Here is a 21,626-nt window from a genome sequence, read left to right as displayed (position 1 = left end):
CTTCCCTCTTTCCCTACCTCCCTCTCTCCCTCTTCCTCACACCCTTTCCCCTCCCTGACTTGGTGTCACTCTGCCATGATCTCTCACAAAACTTGCTCTCGGTCTCTCTTCGGTTCCCTTCGCACTCGCAGTCCCTCTCGAGCTCATTGTCATGGCTAATCCGTGTTTATTTGGACTTACTGCTGGAGCTCCCTGGAGTGCTGAACTGGGATGTGTCGGTGAGCTTGCGTGGGGTGGACAGGGTGCTGACATCCAAAATAGACGTGTCTTTGGTAGCAGATCTGCAGGAAGAGGAAGACAGCAAAAACCATCACCACCACCATCATCGTCGTCGTCACCATCATTGCAATCACACTTCTGGTATCTTCACAGTGGTACTATTTCAACTGTGATGAAAGTACTGGGTCCACACACAGAGACACACACACATTCACTTACATACATATATACAAACCCTAAACAAGTACATAAAGGCATGTGTAAACAGTGTGTGATTGTGTACTGCAGTGTAGAAAGTGTGTTGTGCATATAAAACATAAATAACCACGTCACTTTATGACCCATGGTAATAAATCACTTTCCCCATGAAGGAGTGTGAGGGTAATTGCTAGCGCTTGTAAACACCGCCATGTAGGAATAATAAAAACCACACACACACACAAAACACCACCCCTGTGATCTAGGATCAAATGCAGCCTGAAAAAAAAAAAAAACACATATCAGCCTTCAGATTCAGGGAAAGGTCAATGACCTGCATTAGCCTAATGCGTTTTGCAGTTGTGTAGGGGCAAATAAATAAATTAGCATAGCACTGCTGATGCAGCTGCCCGGCGCCGTGCCATGCTAACGCTAATCCCCTAGCGGAGGGGAAAGCTCCGCAGCTATTACTATTCGTCTCAGGTCCCTTTCAACACAGGTCCCTCTTTATACATTATCTCTGTTTGCGCTAAGTGGAGGAAGCGTGGCGAAGACCACACTGGTCCCCTCTTCTGTCGTTTAGCACGAAACCGTAAGTCAGGAAAAGTGCATCCCTGTTTCGTTTAATAGAACGTGAGAGAGGAGCAGAGGGATTCCAATTTAATATGCCTCTAATCGTCCGTCCTGCAGAATGGAAAGTTCTCAATAGAGATGCACAATCTTTTTGGGTTTTAAAAGGTGCGAGACAAAAATAAATGAAAAGACATCTATTAGGTCAGCAGGCTGCTTAGTCTACCAGAGTACGCTAATGAAAAGTCCCCCTTTTAGTGCCAGATGGGAAAGCAGCCCAAAGCCTCAATCTTTCCCGCGCTCCGTTTGAGCCAAGCCCATCATTAAAACATTAGGATCAATTATGAAGTCTTCATCGACAGAAATGGCCAACTAATAGCCTGTCATGTTCAAGATAACAGCGTTTTACAACTAAACTCTGTGCTGGCTGGTGACAAGAGCAACAACAGAGAGGAGTGTGGTGGAGCTTCAACATTAGATGCCCCGATGAAAAAAGCTGGAGTTTACTCGATAGAAACTGTTATCCACTTGTTCCTCCGTTGCTCCCCAGTGATGGCACAGCTCAACTTCCTGATAGTCTTTCATGGGGAGAGATATCTTGCCAGCCTCTCTCTCCGCGAGTATCTTAATTAGCCTAATCAATTATTCTGTCTGCCATTCTTCCCTGCCCTTATTAATAACCGACCAGGGGCTGAGTCACGGAGACAGAGACCTGGACCGGCAGTCTAGCAGATATCCATAATCACAGAACACAGTGGCAGAATGGGCTTACAGGTGCAGTGTCTGGGTATAACACATCAATTACTCCTGTGCCATTGATGAAACACCTCAGCATCTTGACAGTGACTATATTTCAACATTGACAATGAACTACTACAGCAATAAAGGAACTCAATGAGCAGGGTTCTTCTTTTTCCTGAATTCTGTCCGATTCACGGCATTACTTAACAGAAAACAATTCACAGATCATTAGTCTTTACAGATGCATTGTCTTCTATAAAGAATGTGGGCGATATGTTATAACACTAATTTAATCATGGACATTTTGCACTGTTAAAATCTACTACCCATGAACCATTCCACGCTAACAGCTTAATTTGTTTTTCTTCACAGGCGTACTTTCTTTTCAAATAGTTATTTTTGTCTTTCAGTATGACAGGAGCTCCCAATCTTAGTGGTGTTAGCTCAGTGTGTTTCAGCTGCACAACCACAGAGCCAATGGCTTCAGTTTCAACACTTTCACAGTTATACTCTATCAAACATGACAGAGGAGACTTGCAATTTACATTACATTTCTCCATTTTTAGCATTAGCTGGCACCTAGTCAGCACTTTGGATGGGAGCCCAGTGTTGTGCAATTAAAACCTTTAGCTACATTTACATTTTCATTACTTGGCAGGCCCTTCTATTTTTCAATGACATTTATTCTCCTCGTGACTTGGGAGCGGTTAACTGTGTTCTACTTTTAACCATCAAGATAAAGTAAGCGATGAAAAGAACACAAACTGTGGCGCGCAGAAAGAGACTCACCCAGCAGTGCGCGCCTTGTCCTTGTTCTTGTGGCCCACGCGGCTGGTGGACTTGATGTAGAGGTGGCGGTGCAGCTCGTCAATCAGCACCAGGTGGATGTTGAGCTTGCGCATGTGCAGCTCCAGACGCAGGTCGCTCAGGCCCTCCACCTGCAGCAGCGGGCCCTCCAGGGAGTCCACGGCAGACACCTGTGCACGGGGAGGGGGGGGGGGTTGCACAACAACGTTAATCACGCCTGCGGGCAGCTCCTCGCACGGTTACACATATCTATGCGCCCCAACACAGCACTATGAACCCCTTCCTTATGTGGATTATACAACAAAAAAAAACACACACAAAAATCCTCATAATGGTACTAGTCAAGCCAGGCACGTTTAAATGGCTAAGTGCAAACAGCAAGATATCCCAGCCTATCCAGAATATCGCAAGTCAGTGGAACGGTTCACATCAACACTGCATTACACGAGTCTGTGTGTCTCTGCTGGAAACTGATTGAGAACACACAGAGAAGTAGTGCTGTGTAGGATATGTTATTTAAGATTCATGATGCAGGTGCTGTGTGTGTATAATGGCTGGAGCACACAGGGCCACTCGTCCTGCACAAATAACATCTCTACGGCCATTAAAAAGTTGCAGACTTAGGAAACAAATATTTGCCACACCGGAAGCTAATGCGTTTGAATAAATAAGGAGAGGGGTTTGGTGGGGAGATTATTTCAGCAGTAAATTGGCTGGAGCCAGGGCCCCTTCTCACATCATCTCGTCTCACGCAGAGAAAGAGATAGGTGAGGGAAATCCATTAGAGGGGACAAGAACCCAAACAGCTCAAAAACAATCACACTCCTCCACCACTGCCATGCTGAGTGGCCCTGTTATGAGCTCAAACAAGCAGGCTACCTCAGAGGTCCATGCAGTTCTACAAGGAACTCACAGGCTTGGGGTGAAACAAGGGGTAAGACGTAAAGATCAGGAGAGTTTGACCATGTAAAGTCGTGTGGCCATAATGGATCAATCAAGTCCAGCTGAGTATTTAGTTGATTGTTTGCTGTAGAAATCTCCATTAATTCTACATCATACTCATTCAACCTCCCTTTTGCCACTGACTCTCTTCTTCTCCATTTGCCTCTGTTGTCTCTGTCCACCCAACTCTCTTCCCCTCTCTCCCCCTTCCTCGCCCCTGGAAGTTATTGCATGTTTGTATTTAATGAATCTCAACGGCAGTAAATTAATGTTTTTTTTTTTTTATAAGCGGCCGCTCATGGCCAGATGATAGCGCTCTGGGGAGCCATCACAGCCTCTCTGCGCGTCCTCCGGACAGACCGCAGGGATGGGTGTGTGTGTGTGTGTAGGGGGGGGGGGGGGGGGGGTTGTGCTGGGGTCAAGTGAGGGTTCATGCAAGTGTGGGTGGGCACTCACAGAGACACCCCGCCACAGTGTATGATTAGCCCTTCCGGCTAATAAAATAACTCTGTGATAACGACATGAGTGAATGACTGGGTGAGTGAAAAATCGTTTGCTTGCACGTGTGTGTGTGTGTGTGTGTGTGTGTGTGTGTGTGTGTGTGTGTGTGTATGTGTGTGTGTGTGTGTTAGTGTGTGTGTGCTTATGCGTGTGTGTGTGTGTGTGTGCATGTGCATGTGCATGAGCAAATGGATCTGAATATTTGTGAATGTGCAAATTACATGTTTGCTGATGAAAGTGTGTGAATAGACGTAAGTATCTGAACATGCATGTGTGTGTGTGTGTGTGTGAATCTGTGAACCTGTGTGCGTAAGAATGAATAAAAAAAGCACATAAACCGCTGTCTGGGAGTCTCATTACCAGTGGGGTCCAGAGCTGACAGAGGATGGGCTGGTTAACATCGTTAGGGACACCAGCCTGTCAAGCTAATCAAGGACATGGAGCCTCCTGTGCATTAGAAGGGCCTCATCAGCATGACTGAGCCAGAGGGAATCTCCAAGGGAAAGGAGAAAGAGGGAGAGAAAGAGGGAGGAGAGACAGAGAGAAAGAGAGAAAGAGAGAGAGGGAGGAGAGACAGAGAGAGATAGAGATGGGAGAAGGAGAGATGCAGCCAGAGGGTGTGTGTGAGAGAGACAGATAGGGAGAACCAGAGAGAGGCTTGGAGTGTGCTTTCTGACAGGCTGTCACTGGCCTCGCTGATGCATGCTGCGCTCCTACAGGGTGGTTGGCCACATGTGGGCGAGCGAGCGAGAGAGAGGACAGGAAAGGAGGGGGAGGCGAGCGAAGGAAGGAGCACAGGAGAGGAGCACAGGAGAGGAGCGGTGAGAGCAGACAGGCCGCTAACTGAGTCGGGAGAGTGATGAGGGCTCGTGCTGGTAATGGCCTCTAGATGTGCTGCTTCAGGCCTTGAATGTGTTTATAAACAAACAGCATAAGCTTTGACTGGCTCTGGTCCTGTGCCCACAACTATGCCACCTGCCTTCTGTACATGGCAGGCATTTGAACAAACCAACACCTCAATCCTCTACTGTGAGTGGCACAGAGAATATTATACTGGAAATGGAATGGAGGGAGGGAAGGAGAGGAGGATAGACAGGAAAACAACAACAATGGGGTGGTGGTGGTGGTGTGTGTGTGTGTGTGTGGGGGGGGGGGGTGCAGCTGAAAGACAGGGATGGAAAGAGCGAGCTATAAATGAGAGGAGACATAAATCTGACAGATGAGTACGGTAATGAGTGACAGCGCGTCTGGAATGAAAACATCAGTCTTACTAGAGTGACAGAAACAGGATAGAGTTAGCACACAGCACAGCACAGCACAGTTGTGTGTGTGTGTGTGCGTATGTGTGTGTGTGTGTGTGCTGGGAGAAAACTGAAGACAGGTACAGGGTAACTGTAATCAAGATGCAAATTGAAACAACTTCTGTATGGTAATGGACATTGGCAACCTCTGTGCAGACAAATCTGAAGCTTCAGGTATGTTTTGCTACACTCACTGAATCCGTCAGCCGCTTGCCTTTTTGCACACTACTTGAAAAAAAGGTGAGATGGGGGGGGGGGGGGACTCCACCCCCCGGAAGGCTTGAAAACCCAGGCTCTGCTTCTCTGACCAGGCGGACTCTAAGGGCATCTCTAACCAGCTAATTAATGACCTGGCTCTATCAGGAGGTGCAGGTCTGTGCGAGGAATAGGAACCCATGGTGAGAAACTCCCCAAAGACCCCAACCCCCCCCCCGTGACGGCCCCCCACGACGAACCGAAAAATGTACATCAAAGCGCAGCAGAGCAGAGCGCACCTGGAGTTACTCCTTCCTTGCTTTGATGAAGTTTGTGGGGCCGCTTTGCCGAGCATCACACAGCCACCAGCCACCCTAACTCCCCGTGATGTAAAGGGCAATAGTGTGGGCGAGTGTCTCCCTAGCTCTGCCTCAGTAATGAGCTACTTAATCACCAAGCTTCTAGGTGATTCATGGCAAACCAGACACTCCGCAATTAAAAAGTAATCTTTTCCCACATGTTGCATTCACGTCCACTATAAACATACTAGATGTGTATGTAAAAAAAGACATGTGCATAACACTGCAGAAACTTACAAGACATATTTGCATGCATGCAAACATACCCTCAATATCCTAAAAGTTCATTTTGCACACAATCCTCCCCAACTCTTCAAAAACAAATCGATTTATCACGTATATCAAACAATACACAACATGATAGGCTGAAGATGATTAGGATACATCTTCAGCATCCTAGTCACTTCATGAAATCGTCAGCTTCAAACACTCAAATACACACACACACACACACACCCCCACAAACACACAGATGGACTCACCAGCATGTCAGTGGCGTGCAGGTAGTGCTTGCTGGCCATGAAGGCCTCCAGCTTCTGGGGCACCTGCTTGATGTTCTCGATCTCGTCCAGCAGGTCGAGCACGTGCTTGTGCTCGATGCCCTCGATCCACAGCTTCCGCAGCTCATCTCGCTTGCAGTGCAGCAGCATCTTACAGGACAACAAGTTCTCCTTCACCTGTAGGCAGCACACACACACTAACACGTGACACAGCAGCCAAAAGAAGCAGAGCACTGCGTCTCATATGGAGAATGATTAACAGGACGTCCTGAATCAGCAGCTTTGCAATGCCACCTGCTGAATTCAGTAACAGTAGCATTCAAAGTCACAACTCCTTTGTTTCTGAACCAACAAGGGCCAACAGAACATGTTAAAACAGTACAGTACGGTACAGAATGCACAGAGAAGCCTTTTCACAAGTATCAAGTTAGGGATTTCATGATTGTCTGAAAAGTTAGCTTCTGATGACTACAAGCAATACAACTTTTAACAAAACCAGTGACACCATAATCCAACCTCATTTGCCATTCATATTAGCCAATTTACAAAATGGCCCACCAAGACTGGATGGACGGCCTTCAGATAATCTCAGTTATTGGCAGTGAACATGTTGTACACACATGCACCCATGTGTACACTCACAGACAGACATACACAGACACACACAGCTAGCAAGCTGCTTCTGTGTACGCATTCAATAATGATGTGCATTTAGAGCCAAGTGAGCGGAGTGCTAGTCCCTGGGTTTTTCTCAGCTGACAGAGCTCGCTGGCCCGAGCCGATGTCTCCAGATCAGGGAGCATGGGGAGAGGAGGATGCTGGGGTGCCTCTGACACCTCTGATGATGGAGAGAGCAGGCCTCCGGGACCAGCCATCAGAGAACTAGCCACCACAGCAGAGTGACGTCAGTCCTCCCCCTGCCCTCCCTGCACTCCCCGTCAGAACACAGCTGCTCGGCAGCGAGGCTCAATTCCCTCCAGCTAGCGTCTAGACGTCTGGGCTTTAGCACTTGTATCCAAGTGTTGCTGATATTTTCTCACAAGCCAGTGGAGGCGTGAATGGCTGTTTGGAAGGCAGGGTGGTTGACAGCTAAGGGCCCCAGTAGAGGCCCACAATTGGGATTCGTGCAAATGATTTGCAATAAAGTCTCAAAGTCACCAGACAAATGAAACAAACAGGAATTGAAAAAAAGCTGCTCTGGTCCATCTGCTAATTAACAAACACCCTGTGGGGAGAGCCATTAGGATTTGAAGAATTTACATTTCTGATGCCTTTCAGGGTTAAAATCACAAACTTTTAAAAAGACATAAAGGGCACTACACAACTTCTTATTAATGAAGAATATTTGTAGTTTTCATATACTTTCAAATCATATGAATTCCTCCCCCTCAAGAATGTATCACAGTCACGCCACCTTCATAAACACACAAATGGTCAGCAAGACCCTTCCTGTCTGCTGACATTCACACCTTTCATATCTAGGTAGACCCAATACTGCTCCCCTTCCTATCAATTCCATGCAGCTCCAACGATCTATCAGTTGGCGTTTCCACCCGGCCCGAACAATATCTTTCATTCCCATACAGCATATTTGGAGAGAGATTGTGGAAGTCTCACTGGAATAATCCATGGTCACCAGAATAATAAGGTAAAACAGGATTTAAGCATTACTGGAGAAATGTCTTAGCCGGCTGATCTCAGATCTGTCATCTTTCGGGAGGAGACTCATTTTCGCCCCCTTGGAGCTCTCGTGGGGCTTTCAGTCTCTGATTAAACATCTGAGCATCATCATTCTACATCTTACACTGGCATCTCCAATCCCAGGACATTAAAGCATTACATTCATGTCCTATTCAATTACAGGATCCAATATACACCACACACACATCAAATAACAGTGACATCTGCTACATGTTCCATTTAATTACTTATTATCATCTGCAGTAGTAGGTGATATACACATAGGCCCATATAAGTGATCATATTTATGGATAGCCCCTAATAGATAATGTTTTCCCCCTTTTACAAAATGTACACTTCTCCACTTCTGAATTTTCTTCCCATTTAGCCTTAATGTGAGGCCTAATTCCCGGACCATGCCCTTGTTTGTCCAATTAATCTCAAAGCAAAAGAGCAAGCCAGGCATGGTGGGGCCAAGTATGATGTATTGACAGCAATTTTCCATACGGGACGGGTGGGCTAATCCTTTGGAGGACAACTAGAGTGACTGTAACTCCATATTCTCAGCTTAAGCCGATCCAAGCACACCAATCTATGAATAGTACAGTGAGATATCTGCCGCTTACCTGTTTGATCTTATTGCGAGAGATGGTGATTCGCTCTGTTATGCTTTGGTAGGTGCGAATTGCCGTGGTCAGCTCTGTATAGTGGCGCACAATCTTCTCATCCAATTCCCGGTCACATTTCTCATATGCCTCCTCCAGGCGACTCTTCTCCGTCTCTCTGTCCTGCACATCATCACTGCTGGACAGTGTTCTAAAAGATGATGGAACACATGAAATAGGCGAGTTCTAAAGTGTTTTTTTTTTTAAACTACACTGTGGACCCTTATGGACTATTGAGGTACAGCAGTTTTGGATCTGCAATTCAAACTCTCTATACACATCAGAGCCAGCAACAGTCTTCTTGTTAATGGAGTGCAATTAGGACAAAATACAAATGTGAATTTGACTGTGTTTCTCAGTACACTTTTCAGATAGAAGTCTGCCAAAGCGAATGTCTGAAATGTTTGGTACGTTGGCTATTTGGTGATGAACTGAAGAATGGAGACTTGGCCTACATTTCAGAGGAGGGGTGGTAAGTGACGTTCAAGGACTAGTGACAGCGGACAAATCATGTGAGAATGTTTCTTGGTACACGATATTGGACTTTAACAGTAAGCTGTGCGTGTTTCTGAAGCTGCGAAAAAATACATATATGCCGAGTAGCAAGATTAAAGCATACGAAAAGTACAACCTCAAAACACTGCTGTCTACTGACGCTTTCTCAAGTCATCCCATGGACACCACCTGACATCCGCTTGACATAGACAACCTTAGCAAGCTAACGGTGAAAACTACAGACTCTGGAATAGCCATGTGAAATATTTTGAAAAAAACAGAGTCGTTTTAAAATGCCATATATGCAAAACTATATGTAATATTCGACAAAAACCTAAATTAGCCATGTTTTATCACAACAGGAAGCAACGAGACTGGCCACATTAGCCAAAAGGCTAAACGGCTGCTCCTGCTTGTCCCCGACAACGTCAGTATTAACGTATTGATAGAACCTCAGGCAAATAGGTGTAAAACAACTACGGTGCTCTCACCTTATGACAGAAATGAGTAAACTGGAGGGATCTTTGGCTTTAGAAACTGTGCTTCTGTATCTTCCTGTCTCGGTTGCCATTTTTCCGCTACAACACCCAAACAAGGTGACAGCCTAAGCTTTGGCTACCAGAAGCCAATGAGCTGCTGAACTCCAGTTGCGTATACAGCAAGTACGGTTGAGAATGCAAAAAGGATTTTGGGAGTTGTAGGCGACGCTGCGTTGCACTTTGTGGCTGTGTCTTCTGATTTTTATCGACCTGTTCCCTAACAGAAAAAAAACAAACATTAAATACAATTTTAAAATCATTGTTTTAGAAACGGAGGGTGATGTATGAATAAAGGTACTGAACATAATGTCTCCTACTTCAGCCCTAAATACGCTCAGTGAATGTCAATGCAATGAATGCCAATCTCTTGAATTTTTATGTAGCCTTGGCTTATGCGGCATAAAACAAAATCTAAGATGTATTATTATTGGTGAAAAAGTGTGATTAATTACATTTTAATTTATATGAATTACTTGATGTAGTACTTCATAAACTCTTCTTACATGGAAACAAATAAGAGCTGAAGGACATAGTAGTGTAACATTGGGACATACACAGGTGTGTACACTGCAGAAAAGCTCTCCTGTATCTCTTGACAATCTCTGCTGTTACAAACAGAAAGGGAGGAAGCCATTGATTCTGAGGTAGGGTCGATGTGGCAGTTTCCATGTTGATTGATGTGGCCATGGACTGTCAAGATAACACTGTGTGTGATCTTTTTGTTCTCTGAAAACAATCATGAGGCTGTGCAGGTCTATTTTTCCCCTCACCAAGGTATGACCCTCTCCGACAAGTTTAATTTGGAAGTTCTTATCACCTTGCCCTGCAGCCAATGTCCCATTGGTCTGCTGCTAATCTGCTGTCTCCTTCCAAATGGCAGTATAAAGGCTATTTATCTGCAAACCAAGCACAGCAAATAACTGTACCATGTGGCACTTGGACTCATCAGGAGGTCAACCACGCTCCTTGGGACCTCAGAATTATTCTTACAGCACATGCTGGTGGATTTTTGTATAAATAGGAGCAAAGATTTGAAAAGTCCATGTTAGCCAGAAAATCCTAAATCTAAGTAAAAGTGTTTATTGGACCATTTGACAAAATACAAAACAAAAATGTAATAATTTAAATAAATTATTTTATTTGTATTCTATGTGATACATCAGGCCTTAAATTACACATTCAGAATGTTAATACACAATGTTCAGGAAAACTATTGTTTCACATCAATCGAGCTGACGGATGCTTATTTCCACATAGACATATACCCACCACACAGGACATTTCTCCAATTAGCTTTTCAGAATGTAATATCCTCCCTTTCCTCAGGGGGTTTATGTCAACCGGCAGGGTAGAACTCGCTCAGTCCAGCTGCATAGACTGGCGGAGAGGCTGCTGATGTACGGCGCAATCATTTCTTGTCAGTACACGCGGCACGTGTGCCAGGTGTACTAAATGTGGCGGAGGATCTACTGTCATGGGAGAACCCACTGTTCGGGGAGTGGCATCTGCACCCCGGGATGGTAGAACAGAAATGGCAGGGATGTGCTGAGCTGCTGTAGATCTATCCACTTCATGGGAAAACGTCCAGGATCCTATATTTTCTCTAAGGGACGAAGGAGCCCCTCTGGGGGTGGATGCGCTGCCCCACCTATGGCCAAACACCCTGCTCTGTGTGTTTCCACCACTCAGCCTGATCATGCCCACTCAGAACAGAGTGTGGGAGATAGGCCTGTCAGTCATTCTGATTGAGCCATGGTGGCCGTCACCAGGGATGGCAGAGACAATGCCTGTTCTGCATGCCCCACCCCTGGGCCCTACCATTATGCACAGACTTGCTGTCTCATCCTCACCCAGAGGGATATGGGTGTTGTGCTTGATGTCCTATCCCAGAGTCTATTTAAGCCGATTGAGCCGATTGTGAACCTTTTTTTTTTTTTTACTTTCCATTGTACAGCATATACAATATATACAAATATTCTTACTGTGAAGAGCAAAGCCAATCAATGTTAAACCCAATGATGTGAACCTTTTTTTTTTTTTTTTACTTTCCATTGTACAGCATATACAATATATACAAATATTCTTACTGTGAAGAGCAAAGCCAATCAATGTTAAAGAAATAGACTTGATAAATTGGGCCCATGGCCTACATCCTCTCATTAAGGAATACATTTTGTGTACATGTGGGGAAAAAAAAGAATTAGGCCATGCCTTCATTTTATGTTACATTGACCCATAGGACTGAATTGATGTTTATCCTACCCTCTTGCCTCTGTAGGCACATAAGCATGTCATTGTGGTAAATAACTGTAGAAATGACAGAAATGTCTAACAGTGATGCTTCATTGCACCAGTCAGCAAAGTGTACAGCTATACCAGTAGACTACATTTTACTACACTAAATGAAAATTGTTCATACATGAACTGGCCAGAATACAGACAATGTGATCTATATGTGTCTTGTTCATTATTATATAATTTAGCAAAAATAAACTTCATCAGTACTATACTATTATAACATTGGTCAAGGATATTGTTTTTTCTTCCAGAATTGCCATTTATCTGCTTTATCTTCTTCTACAACATAAACTGGCTGATGGTGAATCTGAATATATGGGAAACAGGAATATCAATATGTTGGGTAAACCTTGGTTAAAACGTTACGCAACGTTACCAGAGAGCTGTGCATACAGCGGCTGACGACGACCTGCCCAAATTATTAAATTAAATACACTTTGTTGTTTTGGAGTTGCCAACCTACAGCACCATAGACACATGTATATGTCTATGTACAGCACTCTATGCATTTGACTTCGGTCCATAGCATGCGTCACAAGCACTTGGCCAATGAACGTGTTTGTTCTTCAGATGCAGAAAGGGGATGGGCTCAAAGCGGAAGCTTGTCTTTTGAACCTTTAGCACGATAGCGTGCGGTATTAACCGTGGTGTTCAGGCTGAAGTCTGAAATCTCCCTCTGCCAAATTTCACATTCATGACACCGAACTAAAGTTGCACGCAGGTTGTATCGCTTTTGCCGCAGCGGTCAGACATGGGAGCCAATAATAGTACGCGCCGTGTCTCCTTTGAGTCGGACGAAAATGAAAACATAACGGTTGTGAAGGGCATCAGGGTGAGTGACAGAAGCCTGAGCAGTGCTAAAAACAAACAACGGAGTTTCACAAAATATGCCAAGTTCATCACAATCTAAACAAAGGCGACAGTTTTACTAGTAACATTTTTAAGAAATTGAATATGTTTAGGCATGATGACACATAGGCCATTTGAATATTGAACTGAATTTTACGTTAGTTGTGTTAGCCACGTTTAGCTAGCTATCTAGATAGGTGGCTAACTGTGGCTATGCGTGCCATGCCAAAGGGTACATTGTGTACTAATTGATGGTGAATGAATTAGGTGGCCCAATTCAGTATACCAAGTGTTTACAGGGATTAACTATATTTGACCTCGGTGTTTTAAGCGGTGTTATCAGCCCACAAACGCCAATTAAATACCTAATATGTTGTCACCGCTAGAAACTTGTTATATTTGGAAGCTAGCTTGCTAACAAGATCATTTGGTCAGCTGGAGTCAGTAAACTATTAACTACTTAGTCATTGTTTTTGGCTTATCTGTTGCAGCTCTTTCAAAGTCTGAGAGAGAGAGAGGGGTTACGAATGTGGCGCTCTCTTGGAGAGCTACTGTGTTGACCTGTGTTAACCTTACTAATAGTTTAAGGTTTTTGTTAGCATGAAGTATGAAATATTAACCCTGGCTATTTACATTGAGATGTTTTTTTTTTTTTAGAGCGTTACAGACATATTATCGTTAGTTGTCTATACATATCGTTAATCTTCATCGCTACAAAACTATTCAGTTCATATAGTAACTAAACTTATTCAGTGAGCATGATTGCACTCAATCTTAAGTTGTTACACAAAAGTCCACAATGCTAGTTGAATATGACTGGCTGGTTTGATGTGTGATGAAAACACTTGATGGTGGATTCCCCCTCCTGACTGACTTCCATCTGCTCCCTTTTCAGCTCTCTGAGAATGTTATCAACCGCATGAGGGAACCTGAAGCTCTACTAGGTGCTCGCTTCCCGCCCAAGGCCCCCTCACCTCCACCTGTGGTCCCCACACCACCTCCCACAGTCTCCAGCTCTGTAGTTGAGCATTTACCCACTATTGTATCAATACCCTCTCCATTTGATCCGATTACCTCAATGCCCCCTCCACTACTGTCAGAACCCCTCAAAGTGCCTCCACCTCCTCCTCAGCCAGTGGCTGTGGAGGTGGTAGCCCCCCCTCCTCCCCCACTATTTGAAGAGTCTGTACACCCCCCAGCTGCACCTGCCTTCCCTATCGAACCTGTGACCACTCTGCCAGCCCTCACTGAAGCAGCGACCCCGCCTCCACCTATGGAAACTGCTGTACCCCCTCCTCCTCCTGAACCTCTGGCAGTCCTCCTCCCCCTTCCAATTGTTGAATCAGTTGCACCACCACCTCCTGTTGAGGTTGTAATTGCATCTCCACCTGTGGAGGTTATTCCTCCGCCTTCAGTGGAGGAAATCATTGCTCCTCCACCCGTGGAGCCAGCTGCCCCACCTCCATCTTTGGAGGTAATTGTTCCTCTACCACCTGTAGAAGTTGTTGCTCCCTCTCCACCAGTTGAGCCAATTGCCCCAACCCCACCTGTTGAAATAATTGCCCCTCCACCTCTTGTTGAAGTTGTTGCCCCTCCACCTCTTGTTGAAGTTGTTGCTCCCCCTCCTCCAGTTGAGCCAATTGCTCCACCCCCACCTGTTGAAATAATTGCCCCTCCACCTCTTGTTGAAGTTGTTGCCCCTCCAACTCCTGTCGAAGTTGTTGCCCCTCCACCAACTGCAGAAGCTGTTGCTCCCCCTCCACCAGTTGAGCCAATTGCCCCACCCCCACCTGTTGAAGAAATTGCCCCTCCACCTCTTGTTGAAGTTGTTGCCCCTCCAACTCCTGTCGAAGTTGTTGCTCCCCCTCCACCAGTCGAGCCAATTGCCCCACCGGTAGAAGTTGTCGCTCCACCTCCAGACTCTGTTGAAGCTGAGGCCCCCGTGACGGTTGTGGAGCCAGTCACTCTTGCTGAAGCTGTGGTTCCTCTTCCAGCTGTGGAAGAGCCTGTGGTGCTACCTCCAGCAGGTGAGTAAACCCCACACCCACAGTTTACTCTAAATACATCCAGAACTGTATTCTACATGCCGTAACCTGAGAGCAAATGTCTTTCTGTGCAATTTCAAGGTCAAATATGTAAATATGCATAAATATACACTTACAATCGCATACAAATGCTATAAAACTTGACACACTGATTTTGAAAAGATGATGTGAAATGTGATAAGTTATACACTACAGTACTACAGTACGGGCTCATAGTGGACACTAAGACATATGAGAAAGGTCACAAATCTGCCTCTCCGTATGTGAACTACCAAAGGTCATCCAAGCAGTTCATGTTTCCTAAATACAGTACAGACCATCCTTAGTTACTTTGATTCTTGTATGACTTTATAGCCCCTTTCATAAACAAAATCCATGAAATAAAAATAATCCTTTATCGGTAACAAATTGCCTTTCACACTTAATCGTCAATCACAGCAAAGTTCTGTGTGTCTTCGTTCCCGCATCAAACGATATGTCTCAACACTGAGCAGAAACCTCAGTGAGACGAGACAGTCAGCACTGCCAGCAAAGATTTCTAGGATATAGTGACTACAGTAAAGCCATAATTCATGGCACAGTCATAGTTAAGGGCACTGTAATGTCAGCTACATAACTAGCTATCATTTCATGCAAATGGAACTTATGCCATTTAAACCATTTAAGGTTATTTAAAAGTTCCCATAGCTAGCTAGCTGGTTAGCTATCATAGCACCTGGGCAACCATAGCAACACCGTTTGCTGCATAGCCCTAAACAAAGCTTAATTTCTCAAAATAAGCTCACCAATAAAATAAAGTTTTGGGTTCAAAGTGATTAAATGATGATGATGTTAAATAGCTTCACATAGACATTAAACAATCTATCAATGGGGCAGCTTAATCTCGTATCAATGTAGTTAATGAATGTAGTTGTCCTTCTTGAATATAAGAATCTAGGTGCTCACATTCCCACTCAAGCCATGGCAGAAGGTTGTGGTTAATGTTACAAGGTCGCCAGCGGAGAGATTAAAGGTCTTACTTTGCCGTATTGCTCCCATCCCCACACGACAACATGCGGTATAATAGCAACAAGTAAACGTCTTTCAGTGTTTGTGGGAATCGGGTATATTATGAATGCCCTAGCTTCAAAGCTCCTTGGAACCTAGTGTCAGTCGTGTCATGTTTTGCACTAAAGCCACTTTCCAGAAATAGATGTGCACAATTCGATTGCTGCATTGTCATGCAGAGCAGAGGCTGATCCATTGGAAATGAAAAAGTAGCTTTGCCATTGCATGGCTTCCTATATTATGATTCATGGCTATCAGCACCACATTAATGAAACGATTAATTCTCCCTTGTAATAAAGTTAATGAATTGATGCTGTAATTAAGGGTTCAATGTTAGCCAGCTGCATAGCAAAGGTGTCATGCTTGCCCTTTTCTCACAATTGTAAAGCTTTTTTTTTTTTCTTTTTAAACCTTTTCAATAACTTTCGAAACGTCTTGTGGTACACGTGGCTCAAGGTTTCTCCTGATGGACTAAATGTGGAGGCTCTTAGCCCAAGGTTATCGGTGTGTGATGGAAAGGACAGAGCGGAAAGTGTGTGTGTGTGTGTGTGGGAGGCCGTCCCTTTTGATGGTGATGGTGGGCGATGTTTCTCCATCCGTGTCCAAGCACAATCAGAGAGGCAATTAAGGAAAGGCCAATCAAAGCTATGGTGCAGTGGCTGTGGTGATTAAAACTCACACCTCCGCATTCAGGCTCTTTAATACAGACACTCAGAATTATAAATGAGTCCAAAATCCTCATACCCCCACCCTCCACCCACCTCCCCTCATCTCATAGACCACAACACAGTACTGAGCGTTTTCTGATTGTTGAGGAAAATTCTCATTTTTCTTTTGCATGTATGGGGTATTGATGGTGTTCTACTCAATCTTGGGAGTGCCATACCCTACACACTTTTTCATGACAAGGTTTTTAATAGTAGGCTAATTAGAACTTCCTAGTGTTGAGTTGACACGAGTTGCTGCCCCTATTTTAGATATCGCCCTATATAAATATAGCACCCCATGATAGGTGTGAAAGCCGTTATCTTTCTCCCTGCGTCCCTGCAAGTCTGGGATTTTACCGATTCTTGCCTTGACTCAGGATTGCATCACTATGGTAGGGCTGCTGTTCACCATGATGAAAGTAAAAAAAAAAGTTTGAATTCACTGCTGCCTGTATCAGAACTCTCCAATGAGACAGTTAAGCAATAGCGAGATGGCTTTCCATAATGAGTGTTTGCGGATTATGCTCTGTTATTCTCCATCCCATCACTGGCATCATCTCTCTCTCTCACACTCACTACGTTTAGCATTTGGATGATGGCAGATGGGTGGTTTGTCTGTGCTTGTTGATCAGTTTGTGTAGAAAAAGTGAAGTCACAGTTAGTCATCATTTGGGCGTGGGATAAAAGTAGGGCATTGCAGTTCTCTGCACAATTCCCATGACTTCAGCGAACAAAAAGTAAACACAAAACTTTAAGCTGTTCGACCTTGGCTTTGCCTATGTTTTGTGTTTGTGTGTGTTTGTGTGTGCACCTATCCTAGTTTTAGTAGGGTTCAACTCAATATCCCGAGGTGGCAACCCTCCCGATGAGGGGACATTGATTATGTGTGTCCACGAGTGGTGGCATTAAGTTAGGCTCTCCGTGGCACGGCCAGTCTCTAAATCAGACCAGTGTCGCCATGTGTGCTGATTACACACGGCCAAGGTTGAGCCTCCCACACTCCCCGTGCACTATAAATATTCATATCCAGAGCCCACACACCTCCGCCTTAATAGCTTTCTTAAATATGATTGCCAAGACCTGCAGGAGGAGGTGAGACAATGGTGGCATTTGTCTCTTAGTTTAACGATAATCGTGCTGAGCAGTCCTTTACGGTGCCAGTGTGGTTAGTACGTCATTGCCTGTTTATTTATCTCTGGAAAATCTGTGTGTTTTCTTTCCTACTGTGAGGCGCTTTGTGCTTTGTGTGCCTCCGTGTATGAAATGCGCCGTACAAATAAAGTTTGATTTGATTAAATTAATAAATGTCGATACATCGCCCATACACTGACTGCTACCTGCAATTGAACTGAAGATCTTTTTTGTTTTGTTTTTACCTGAAAGTATACTATTAACGTACTGGTATATGTATTATTATTATGAAGTCACAAGTTGGTGTGGTTTAGAAAGGAAGGAATAGGAAAACCAGGGAGAGGAATTGTTTGAAATGCCAGGGAGTGTCCTCTGATGGGGGCGGAGACGTATTGAAGTTGGAGCGTGAGGAAGTGGTAATGTTCCAGATTATGCCTGGCTACTCCCCCCCCCCCCCCCCCCCCCCTCCATCTCTGAGCGGGTCCCGGGGTTAATGAAACTTCTGATGAGAACCTGCCGTCCGCCGTGTCTATTATCTTCTCCCCGAGAGCACCTCTCCGGGTTCCTCCGCTGGCTGTTCAGGAGAACGAGGCGAACGAAAGAAAGGCAGGAAGGAGAGAAAAGGGAGCGAGAGGGGAAAGAAGTGTGAGGATGATGAGTTTTTAATCTTTTAACATTTACATGGCTCACTCAAGATTGACACAGTAGGGAGGGAGTCGGGATGAGATTGCTAATGTCCTTCTGGATTTTTTTCTGTGACCCCGCTCACCCCTGAAAGATTCAAGATGGTATTTATTGCATTAGGGGCCATTTCTACCTCTGAATCCACCGAGTTCACTCACTGAAACAGCCCCTGGGCGGAGGAGTGAAAGACATGAATAATGAGGGGGAGAGAGAGAGAAAGATAGAGAGAAAAATAGAGAAGGGAAGCACTGTAAAACATCTAAAGGCGAGCTTTTGTAAGGTGTGGCAGTTTGAGCCAAGTAGGAGCCCCAGTCTCATCATTTTCAGTACTGCAAAAGAAGGAGGGATTCAGGTTGCCAATTAAAAAAAATAGTAGAATGCATCTCTCTCAGGTCTTCTCCATCACTTCCTCTTCTTCTTTCTCTTCCCTTAACCCTCATGATGCTTCAGTCTAATCAACCCATGATCAACCCATGTCCCAATGAAAGATGTACCTGTGAATGCAAAGGTGTCACCAATGGCCTTAGGTGTCCTTTGGTGAAGTAGAGAGTGAGGAAGATAGAGGAGAGAAAGCCGGGGAGGGACTGACTGAGAAAAATGGGATTGACCCGTTCCTGTCGTCTGGAATCGAATGTGCTACCTGTGGAGCCCTATCGGTTATCAGGCGGATATCTTTAATTCGCTTTTATCAAACATCAACGTCCAGGAGAGAGATGTGCGGAAAGCTCGCAACCCCCGCATCTATTACCCAGCCCCCGCTGTTTGATTAATGTCACTGCAGCCCCTCGCCGGAAAGTGTGCTATCAGCTGGGGCATCGTCACGGTAACAAGTAGATATCTCTCCGGCCTTGAGGTGTCTTGGCAATACAAATTTCACTCCATCCCCAGCTCTCCTTTACCTCTTCTATGCCTTCTTAAAATTGAAAGGAATTTTTCTGCCCTTTATGTCTCAGTGTTGGTTGAGGGATGTTCCCACAAAGGAAAGGGTTAATCCTTTGTCATTTTAAGTGCACCCTACATCAGGTATCCAGTGTGCTGGACCTGTGGTTAATTATTGGGGGCAGTGGTGAACTTCGCTGGCGGTGGAACAGTAGGAAGCTACCGCCAAGGAGCTCATCTCCAGTGGAGCTCATAGATAGAGCAGGTTCTGGGAATTAGAGATGTTCGCTCTCGCTCTTTTCTCTGCCTGCCTACATGCCTGCCTACACTCCCCTCTTGCTCCTTCTCAGCCTACTGCTTTGTCTTACTTCCTCTCCAGTTCACTCTCTCTCTTTCTCTCAACTCTTTTTCTTTATTTTTCATTTTCTCTCTCTCTCTCTCTTTTTCTCTCTGCTTCTCCTTCTTTCCTTTTCTTCTTTGGTCTCTTCATTCAGCCCATTAGTCGAGATGGGGGCTTATTTGGGCACTGCGTACAGGGCCTGAAGCGCAATACCCCACAGGCCTGTGAATGTTGGGCTGTAACAAGCTCCAGTCACAAAGGCAGCCTCCACTGGGCCTCCACACCTCAGACCTATTGTGCGTTAGACATGCTCTTCATGAGGCCATTCTGGGATTTGCAGCTAAAATGGGTGGTGAACAGAGTGTCGTCTTATTTTTTTTTTTAAGAGCAGACTTGTACATCCCAGAACTGTACTGCAAGTGTACAAGAGTTGGCTAAGGCTGCTCGGCCTAGATGCAGGTAATTGGCAAAGTGGATTGGGTTCCTTGTTTTGTAGTTCTTAGTTAGGCTAAGCTGTTTATGAGTCTAAGCTGCAGAATAACTCTTCACCTGTGACACGACAGGATGTTATGCAAACATTGAGTGTCGCACAGAAGCAGTCATTGTAATTAATGCAAGCCTAAGTGAGAGTGTCTGTGTAGATCTTTAGCAGGAGTAGCACGGGTAGGAGGTATAGAGGCACAGGTATAACAGTGTCATTAGTGACATCGGAGACAATCTTGGTGTCTATTACTAGAATCATGAGAATCTCATCTGCAATGCGTAACCCACCTCTTTCACACCTCTGCAGTCCACTTTCATGGATAATTACCTAGTGTGATGTAGGTGATGGAACATGTATGAACAAAATGTATAGCAGTAGCAAGAAACGTGGAACTCTGTGTATGTACGAGTGAAGAGAGTGCTGAATATAATGATGTTTTTATGATGGAGGTCGCTGGTGCATGGCAGCCCCGGCCTCCCACCCCCTCGCTCTCGCTCTCGCCCCCACTGGGGCTGCTCTCCCAGGCTCTCTGTCTGCCTCATGAGTCACAGGAGCCTTGGAGGGGGAGAGTGCTGTCCCACCCCACTAACCTCACAGCATGCATACACACACACATATACACACACACACACACACACACACACACACACACACACACACACACACACATGATTGTCTTGCTGCAAATGTACAACTTCTGTAGACAAACCCACATATTCACACTTAGCATACAGGGTTTCCGCTAGGACTTTTTACCTGCTGGTCCGGGGTCCTGAAAGAAAGTCAATCAACGCATGTTTCAATAACTTCTATGTTACAATCGCAAGTATAATGTAACCTAAATAATATTTACCTCTTGGCAACCCCAGTGAAATGCTCATAAAGGCCTCTTTGTTGATGTTGTTAAGTATTGCTATCAGTATGATAGTTATGGTGCACCCTGTTGTGTTATAATACTTAGGCTAGCTTGTTGAGTACTTGCATGTGTCAGTTAGAGGTTTGGCCGCTGTGGGAAGTCCCCAAACAATAGCACAAGGAATTTAACATCCTTTCCTGTGTATAACTAAAAACAATTACAGCTAGGTTGACATACGAACGATAACGTCCTCAAATCAGTTTGACCGTAACAAGGATGCCACCCTGGGTGGGCATTTTAATGTAGGGCGGGCAACTGAATTCAACATGAATAGATTATGTCCAAATCCTATCCATCTGCCATAGTGTAGACTGCAATTTCAACTTCGTAGCACGATTTAGCTTGACACTACTTCATTCTAATTTGAATCAAAAACTGTCAAGCTGCTCAGCAACCATAGATGTGAAACTAAAGACTTAAAACTTCGCTTCAAGCACTCTAAGATAAAAAAGGCTACAGAAAAGCATAGTTTATTGTTGCTAGGTCATTTTAAAACCATATTTTTTGCATAACCTACGCTGCAAGTTCTAAATA

At 44.8% G+C, this 21,626-nt stretch overlaps 2 protein-coding genes across 5 annotated transcripts in view; one reads left to right on the top strand and one right to left on the bottom strand.

Annotated features, from left to right (window-relative positions):
- exoc4 (exocyst complex component 4) overlaps positions 1-9,803 on the bottom strand; it is a 112,845-nt gene extending 103,042 nt beyond the window's left edge. Inside the window, exons 1-5 of the mRNA XM_012824523.3 lie at positions 9,665-9,803; positions 8,640-8,829; positions 6,316-6,510; positions 2,518-2,705; positions 181-281 (exon numbers count right to left, since the gene is read on the bottom strand). Of these exons, the coding sequence (XP_012679977.2) occupies positions 181-281; positions 2,518-2,705; positions 6,316-6,510; positions 8,640-8,829; positions 9,665-9,744 (754 nt within the window). The 5' untranslated portion in view covers positions 9,745-9,803. The remainder of the gene's footprint in view (positions 1-180; positions 282-2,517; positions 2,706-6,315; positions 6,511-8,639; positions 8,830-9,664) is intronic.
- A 2,795-nt stretch (positions 9,804-12,598) lies between these two features.
- The window catches only part of chchd3a (coiled-coil-helix-coiled-coil-helix domain containing 3a), a 61,634-nt gene continuing 52,606 nt past the window's right edge, over positions 12,599-21,626 (top strand). Inside the window, exons 1-2 of one of the 4 annotated variants that reach the window (XM_031582293.2) lie at positions 12,599-12,842; positions 13,755-14,886. In XM_031582293.2, coding sequence (XP_031438153.1) covers positions 12,762-12,842; positions 13,755-14,886 — 1,213 coding nt within the window. In that variant the 5' untranslated portion in view covers positions 12,599-12,761. The remainder of the gene's footprint in view (positions 12,843-13,754; positions 14,887-21,626) is intronic. The other 3 variants (XM_031582295.2, XM_031582294.1, XM_031582296.1) reach the window with 3 other exon arrangements.

This window comes from Clupea harengus, chromosome 16 (assembly GCF_900700415.2).
Source record: "Clupea harengus chromosome 16, Ch_v2.0.2, whole genome shotgun sequence".
Lineage (NCBI taxonomy): Eukaryota > Metazoa > Chordata > Actinopteri > Clupeiformes > Clupeidae > Clupea > Clupea harengus.
The sequence above is the reverse complement of the archived record's forward strand: the minus strand, read 5'-3'. Positions and strand labels throughout refer to the sequence as shown.